Source organism: Microtus ochrogaster, chromosome 7, assembly GCF_000317375.1.
Source record: "Microtus ochrogaster isolate Prairie Vole_2 chromosome 7, MicOch1.0, whole genome shotgun sequence".
NCBI lineage: Eukaryota > Metazoa > Chordata > Mammalia > Rodentia > Cricetidae > Microtus > Microtus ochrogaster.
In genome coordinates this window covers 83,041,349-83,049,788 of record NC_022014.1, presented here as the reverse complement: position 1 = coordinate 83,049,788, position 8,440 = coordinate 83,041,349, and the positions used below count along the sequence as shown (strand labels likewise).

At 55.7% G+C, this 8,440-nt stretch overlaps 1 protein-coding gene across 2 annotated transcripts in view; it reads right to left on the bottom strand.

Moving 5' to 3' along the window:
• Window positions 1-695: 695 nt before the first annotated feature.
• Window positions 696-8,440, bottom strand: part of Rptor (regulatory associated protein of MTOR complex 1) — a 304,700-nt gene continuing 296,955 nt past the window's right edge. For both annotated transcript variants that reach the window (XM_005350837.2, XM_013347620.2), the window contains 5 exons: window positions 6,688-6,815; window positions 6,060-6,146; window positions 4,956-5,072; window positions 4,440-4,569; window positions 696-3,838 (listed from right to left, as the gene is read on the bottom strand). In XM_005350837.2, coding sequence (XP_005350894.1) covers window positions 3,770-3,838; window positions 4,440-4,569; window positions 4,956-5,072; window positions 6,060-6,146; window positions 6,688-6,815 — 531 coding nt within the window. In that variant the 3' untranslated portion in view covers window positions 696-3,769. The remainder of the gene's footprint in view (window positions 3,839-4,439; window positions 4,570-4,955; window positions 5,073-6,059; window positions 6,147-6,687; window positions 6,816-8,440) is intronic.

Sequence of the window (8,440 nt, the reverse complement as noted above, 5' to 3'; positions counted from 1 at the left end):
CTGTCTCTATGGTCAGTCACCCTGAGCCTGCCTCCCTCGAGAGCTGGATGCCCAGCACTACTAGAGAAGGGCTGCTTTGCCCTCCCCGAAGATTTGTCAGTTCTGCTTGTCCAGGTGTTGGTAGCCTTCCTGGCTACAGATGAGGGGCACTTGATTGTCAACAATGCTGAACCCCCAAGGATTTTGGACTCTTGGGCCCAGCAGGTACATCAGGCTTGAGGGTATTTAGGGGCTGTCATGGTAACTTCAGAGATTTCTGGAGGATGGGTCCCTGGAACTCTAGTGGAGCCTTGGTCTGCTTTGAATTTGCTATAGTCCTGCCATGTGAGGGAGGGGTGCGGGCTGGGATGGAGCAGACTTTCCTGTCACCTTGGAGGGCCTATCTCCACAGGTCATGGGTAACATGGACAACTTCAGAAGAGGGTGGGTAGAGTGTGTAGCGCCCTTAGATTCACGCCAGGACACAGGTGACATGTTCTCACGGCTCTTGCCCAACTCACCACTCTTGTGGCGATGTCACGGTGTGCAGGGCACTCATGGACTGAACCATCATCTTCCCAGTGTGGGGTCTAGTCTTAGGCCCAGGTCACATAGTGGCCACTAAAAGGGGGCCAGGCAGCATTGGGATGATGAGTAAGGCTCCTTTTTAAAGGAGGGAGCAGGGCAGGTCAGGGCACAGAGTCCTGGGTTCGGGTGGTCGCAGAGCAGTGGTGTCTGAGGGTCACTGGACAGGGAGGCCATGGCAGGCCAGCTGTGGACAGAGGTTCTTTCTCCTAGCCAAGGAAGCACAGACCCAGCTCTGGCTGGCGCCAGGACCACAGGATGCTGTTGGCTGCATCATGTTAAAGGCTCTTCCACACAAAATCCACAGACACTTCCCGGGTACCATACCACCAGCAATTACTGCCCGACTTCTAAGGGACATGGGTGGATGGAAGGCCAGAGCGAGCACCAAGGGCAGGATGCTGATTGGAAGTGCTAGCAACATTAGCATACCAGGCCACTATGGCCGTCAATACTGACAACGCCTGACACTGGGTAAGCAGTCTTAGGAGGGCAAAGTCTCAAGCCTGGGTGTGTCCAAACTGCTCCTCCTGAGACAGGATGTCTCCCTGTGCCTGCACATTGCCGTCCCGGTGGGTCTGGGTCCTGTTCTCTTCCCACAGGGACAGCTGTCACTGATGGCCTGTGAAGTGCTGTGAGGGAGGGATCAGAGTCTCAACATAAGGGTTGGGAGAGACAGCACAGTCCTTTGGGCCCGGTCCCCCTCCTCCATGGCCTTCTGAGGTCATCCTCCTTGCCCTCCACACCTGAGGTGCCAGTCTGCTTTCTGGAAACACATGGGTTCTGACCAGACCAGTAATCAAATCAATATGATCCAGAAGGTCAATTCCCCTGGCCTCCATGGGCCATCTTTGGAGGATGGGGACACAGGAGCGTGCAGTGGGCAGATTATGCCCTCACACTTGCTTGAGGGCTGGGGTGTCTGGCCTGGAGGAACGCTGGGCCTTTGGACCCATAGCTAGTTTGCTGCTGGCCCCTCACAGGACCACACAGCCGGCGGCCTCTCTTCCCCAGGACCGGCTGTACACGGCTCACCTACCCACCCTCTGCACTACGAGGTCTTGCCCAGAGAGGCAGCAATGTTAACAGAAAAATGGACACGAACGAACATGTGGAGCTGGTCTGTGTAAATGCAGGCAACCTTATTAATGACAAGCCTGAGCTAGCAGAGAAACCCCAGTCACGATGCCGCAAGGTATCCATGGCAACCACCACCTCTTCCGTTCTACCCAGGCTCGGGAGGGCTAGTGCAGTGGCCCTGTCCTGGGGCATGCACTTACAGCCGTCTTGGGCAAGACTCCCACCCCACCCCAGGGGACTGGGGAATGCAAAGCTGTGACTGCACACTCTTTGGGGCCCAGCCCCTCCCACTCTCGGCTCTCAGGGGCACAGTCTCTTCTCACGGCTTTATTCTTTATTAACACTTTGCTGCTTGTCACTGCTTTGAGCTTCACTGCAGCTCCATGTCTGGTCAGTCCTTTCAGCTCTCCTTTTGGAGAAATGAGTAGAGACAATGAACTCTAGGCCAGTGCTCTCTCCAGCCTTGGTTAGCTTCATGATTGAGTTTTCCCATCAGACCAGCGAAGGCCCAGCCCCTGGGCAAGATACAAGCTCTGCAGCTCCACCAGGGAAGGGAGGCCCCGTGCTGCCAAGACAGAACCCCCAGTTAGACAGGGACTGAGCTGGACCACATTTGGAGTTTAGCTGCTGGAAGGTCCCGGCGTGTCCCCCACTGGAGCGCTCTCCAGAACTGGGCAGGCGGGCTCCTGGTTGTGTCGGGTGGTTCTAAGGCCTTCCCGACTGACTCCAGGCTGCTGTCTTCCTCCGGAGCCCCTCTGTCCTGTTGTCCGGCCCTGCCTGGCCCTGTGGTCAGCCCAGCACTGCCTGCAGAGATCCTTTCACATGGACGATGCTCTCAACTAAAACAGAGCACAGCGCAGGGACCCAGCCTCTGCCCTGACTGTTCCAGCCTGGACATTGGACTCCTATTAGCAGAACTGATTACGCCACTTTGTCCTCCTCTGAAAGATCCTGATTCCCAGGGAAAACGGAAAATGCTTTTTAAAACATCATTACTGTGCAGTGCCCGTTTGTGTGCAGCTCCTCAGCAGTGCTGTGCTCCACCCAGGGCAGCAATGTCCATGGCCCTCACTTGTGTGTGCACAAAGACACATGCTGACACCAGGACACTGCTGAGAAGCTCTTCCACATCACAGATTGCACCACGCAACCTTAGCCACACCATCGACAGGGCTGTTGCTGCTCACACGCCTCTGGGGTCCAGTGCAGCCTCTGAACTGTGTGTGACGAGCGTGAGGTCAGTATGACGACACCTGCAGGAGGCCACAGTGCCCACAACTGTGCAGGAGGGGAGACTGTGAGCCTGCATGTGTGTGCACCCTAAGTGTGCACAGACAGGAAGACCAGGGCACCCACATGTGCTTGGGCATGGATGGGGAGGTTGTGCAGCTGCATGCGTGTGTGCCTTGTGTGGCTGTGGCCACGGCTACTGCCCTACGGGAGAGAAGCACGTCAGGTGCAGGCAACAGCTACTTCTACACATCTGCCTCGTCTGTGCAGAGTCACAACAGCCCTTGCCTGTGACCTCGGAGACTAGCTGTGCAGGAAGGGGGCCCCTTTCTCACACCAGCATAATGTACCCCGTGATGAGGTGGCTGTGTTGGGCCAGGTTCAGACTTCCACACTGGGTAGCAGGAGAGGCCTCCCCTCTCCCCCCTCAGTCACTTTCTTCCATTTCCCAGCATTGCCCAGCCTACTCTGAGGGCTCCTGTCCACACTGTTGAGAGGACAGTGGGGCTGGGCATGGCTCTCAGGAGCCCCAGTGCAGCTTTTCTACAGGGCTCCACCTGTCCTGCAACTAATGCTTTGACCGCATGGAAAAACCAATGTATCCTTTGTAAAACCTCAGAAGGAAGCAGGACAGAAGGACCACGATGCACGGAGACGCATCCTGAGGTCCTTGGGGCCTGGGTGCTGGTTCTTGACAGGAAGCAGTGTCAAACCCTCCCCTGCTCTGGACTTGTACATTACAGTGAGGACAGACAGGAAGAAGTGCGAGCCCCCTCCTCAGTCGGCCAGGGTTTGCAGGGCGGGTAGGTGGGTGGGCACTGCAACCCAAGCAGTGCGGTTTGGTTCACTATGTACAGCAGAGGGTGGCTGCAGCCTGGCGGGAGTCCCGGTGCCGCTATCTGACGCGCTTCTCCACCGAATACACAGAGATGTAGAAGTCATTGCTTCCTACTGCCAGGTGAGGCTGCGGAGAGAGTGGACGAGCGAGGGCGTGAGCCAGGCCTCAGCTACGATGGGAGCTACAGTGTGGGGTGAGGGGAAGGGAGCAGGCTGCTTGTATGCTGTGCCCAGCTCTAGCCGGGAGGCACAAACTACCGTAACCCCTCTGAACTCCACACAGGCACAGGAACGAAGGCCATTAACTGCCGGATTCTAGCAGAATGATGTATCATCCAAATTCAATTACAGGCAATTTGCATACTACCCACAATTCCCTGCAGCTTCTTTTTCAGGATCACCCCACTGGGACAGTTCTGAGAATCTGATGCTGTGCACTTCAGCAGAGTGAAACGCACTCTGCAAAATCCTAACCAACCTAACAGTCCACACGAGTGACTCCAGCTATGGGAAGGGGCCCAGGGACACCAGCTGCGTCTCCCTCTGCGCTGTCTATTCTTACCTGCGCATTAAGAACTGAGTTTGGTTCCTAGGGGTCAGGGCGATGGTTTTCTGGAGAACCCAGGCTTATCTCAGCTCTTTATATTCCTAAGCTGGGAAGGGTCTCCACCACTTGACTCCTCTCCCACCTCCCCAGAAACCCGTGAGTGAAGGCAGCAGGTACGGACCCAGTGTGGGTGGAAAGCCAAGCAGCTGATGGCCCCGACTCGCTGACCCATGAACCCATCATAGTACTTGATGTTGTTGATCAGCTCCCCGTTTCCATTGTAGATGGCTGTGAACTGGTTCATGGAGCCACTGTGGAGGGAGAGATGCCAGAACATTAGCCTCTGTCTTCCTGTGGTTGGGAGGAAGACAGGCCAAGGGGGCTGCAGTGGACAGGGGGCTGCAGCAATGGGACACAGGCCAGTAGGTTCACCTGTATGTCACCCTGAGGCAGGAAGAGGCTACTCCTCTGTTACCCTCAGTAAGGGAGGTCTGTCCCCAGAGAAGCCTTGAGGGCGGGTGTTTGCTCTCATGGCTAGAGAAGGCACCAAGAGAGCCCCTGCTTTTATTTCACGGTAGCACAGTTACACCTCTAAGTCGTCCTCCAAAGGCACCGTGAGGACAGAGCTCAAGCGTTGTGCGTGCTGACAGGGTACTCTGCTCAGACGCAGGGGCTGCAATGGAGACAGGGTACCTACCAGGCGATCAGGTTTGCTTGGGGATGGATGTCGAGGGCTGTCAGTCCCTTCACGATCTGCATCACATTCACGGACTCGGGCATCCGAGGGTCAAAGAAGCGCACATCTCCATTGACACTGCAAGGGAGGCCACAGTCAGGCTTGCTGTGGGACAAGGTGCACTTCTGGGGCCCCTGGGACGGTAGCCACAGTCAGGCTCGCTGTGGGGCTTGGTGTACTCCTGGGGCCCCGGGGACAGTGGCGCTTGCCATGTGAAGTGTCATGCTGGTAAGGCCAAAGCCATGTAGACTCCCAGGGCCCCTACCAAGGGCCTCCCAGGTGGTGCTCACAGCCCCCCATCTTGCTATCCCACTGGCTATGGCAGTCAGGGCTCCTATCAAGCTGCCCCCTCCTAAGCTGGAAAAGGCCAGGACTGACACCAAAGATAGCTGCTGTGCTCACTCAAAGCAGGACACAGCAGGGTCAGAGAAAAGGCTACGAGCAAGGGCAGGAGCTGAGTGCCACAGAGGCTGGAGTTGATGAAGTGGAACCCATGAGGGCAGAGGGAGCCTGGTGGATGCCCAGGCCCACAGGGAGGCCAGGTTGTCCCACCCAGGCTTATGCTATAGACGGGGGAAGAGCATCACTCTGAAGGATGTGGCTTTGCGACAGTAAATCACGCTTTGCTGTCTCTTTAACAGGCAGATAAAGATGCACGGCTCTCAGCACGGTATTTACTGAGCAGCAGGCTGGATTTATGTACAGAGGCTGGCTGGCGACAAGGCAGTCTGCTGGGGCAGCCAGCCTGCTGGGGATGTGTTGCCAGGTGCGTGTTGACCTGCTGCCCTTGTGCACGCAGGAGGGACACACCTGCCTGCTCATCTTATTCAGCTCAACTCAGACTTCCTGGTGCGTGTTTGTGTGTGCACACGCACGCACATGTGCACACACATACACACGCATGCACACACACAGGCACCCTCTTGCTCTGTACACTGACCTTTCTGGCCAGTTGCAGAGCAGAGTCAATTACTGCCCTGAAATGCCACAGCCCCTAGCTGTTTGAATATCAAGGACATATTTAAATGGAGGGAAAATAATGTCTTCTGCATTGCTGCTCCTTACCTCACACTCACGATGTGGCCCTCAGGGTGCTTCTGCAGGTAGGCCTTGACCACCCAGGCTGTGTGCTCCCGGTAAGTCATGACTCGGCTAGAGGAGGAAGGTGCGGTCAGGACTGGCCCAGCCCAGTCTCTCTTCCCGCACTGCTCAGGGAGGGCTAGGAGAAGTGGGTGTAAACTGGACCTGACCCTGTCCCTGGGCAGAGCCAAGAAGGAAATTCAGGTTGGAGCCACTAGCTAGGCTGTACTAGGTCGCTCCCCTCATCCGTCCAGCCTCCAATTCCCCAGTCTGCCTTCAAGTCTGGGTGCCATTTTGGGCTGAGGAAGGCCTACTAGCCCTGCCTTAGATGGCAGCTTAGTGAGAAGGCCACACTGTTCTCTGTCTCTGTGGGGTCAGCTTGTGTGGAGGTCTCTCTGGGAGGCAGGACACAGGGCTGCGAGATGACGGGTGCCGGACAAGGATGAAAAATGGACCCACAAGCCCGGCAGAGGAGTGTGAAGGCTGGCCCATGAAGCATCTCTGTGGTCAGAGCGCCACTGTGAACTGCTGACCCTTCGCTGGCAGTGGGGTGGCCTCTGCCATCTGGAAGGAGCTTGAGCAGCACTGAGGAGAGGGGAGGTGTGGCGGTTACCATTCACTGAGTGCCATCCTCCTGTCGTAGACCCGGATGGAGCCATCGCCCAGGCCAGCCACAATGAGCGAGCGGTGGGAGTCACAGGACAGACTTGTCACACAGCTGTCGGCACCCGTGGGAATGTCCTAAGCCCAAAAAGAGCGGTGAGGAGGGAGGAGGGTCCTCCAGCTGGCCACACCCACTTCCCTCAGGCTAAGAACAGGCCAGAGGAGCAGGGCTGCAGGGCAGCAGGCATGCCCCATCAGCTTGAGTGCCTATAGGCCAGAGCAGAGCCTGTGAGCCCGGGCCTGGGCACAGCTGGGAAGAGAACTGTGGGGATGCCTTGCTCTCAGTGCCAATTAAACTTTCCAGCAACATCCCCCTTTCCTGAAAAGAAAGACGAAGCACATTTTGGCAGGGAGGGAGTCTCGTTAGCGCTCTCTTCAAACCCATAATTAGTCAGGGAAGAGCTGAGGAACTGCTTCTCTGCTCCCCTTGGTGCTGTAAATACTGCAGAAGGGCAGGGGGGTGATGAATGGGAGCAAGAAGGAACGGGAGCTGGGAATGGGCCTCCGAGGGAAAGACGGGGGAGCCCAAGAGGAACTCACGGGAGTGGGGGTGGGGAGCTGTGAAAGAGCCACGTTCCCTCCTTTGCAGCTGATGTAATGACACCCAAGGAGGCACTGCACCTGCAGGGACCTCAAGGGTCCCACACAGCCCCCCAGAAGTAGGAACAATCAGGCACTATCTCCCCATATGAGCAGAGACCCTGGAAGACAGTGTTTTACTTCAACTGTTTGGTGGCATCGTGGGGCTTGAGGAGACCATGGAAGGACAGGCCTCAAATCATGCCAGTTCTTTTTTTTTTTTTTTACTTTTTTTAAGATTTTATTTTTTTATTATGTATACAATGTTCTGCCTGTGTGTATGCCTGCAGGCCAGAAGAGGGCACCAGACCTCATTACAGATGGTTGTGAGCCACCATGTGGTTGCTGGGAATTGAACTCAGGACCTTTGGAAGAGCAGGCAATGCTCTTAACCACTGAGCCATCTCTCCAGCCCCCATCATGCCAGTTCTTATCATTCCTGCCGGCCTCTGCCCTTTGCTCTGCAGAGATGCCCACAGCTGTCCAGGCCCCACTTTGGCAGGGCAGGCTGGAGAACACTGAGGACAGGCTCTGCTCCGTGGCTCTCTGACACCGGGATACAGCTATCCCTCGGCTACCTACGTGATGTCCTTACAGTAGCTGTGATTTTGCCTTGGATCCAAAGGACATAGGTGCAATTGGACTCTGGCAAAGAAGTCCTGGCATCAGAGGCAAAACCAATGCACTCTATTAAAATGGAAAATTTGGAGCCAGACTGGTCTACATAGTAATATTATGTCTCAAAAACAAACAAACAATCTTGAAAATGAAAGATGGTTTAAGTGAGGGGCTGAGTTCTAACCCAGCGGCAGCCCAGGGAGGTATTTGGCACACACGAAGCCCCTCCTTCTGTGCCCAGCACCACAGGGTAAGGAAGCAGACGGTCAAACAATTAGCTGTTCTCATTTAAGATATTTCACCTGACTGATTTCTGATATTCCCTAATCTGCACAGAGAAACAATATTTGGATCAGCACAGGCTTAATTATGCTGTAATGCAGGGTCAAAGGGTCAAAAGCTGTAATCACTGTGCAGCCAGAGGAGATTAGCTTGTCACCTGCCAGCAAGATGCCATCTCCTGTCTGTCTCCCTGCAGACAAACAGCTGGGCAGCAGTCACCGACT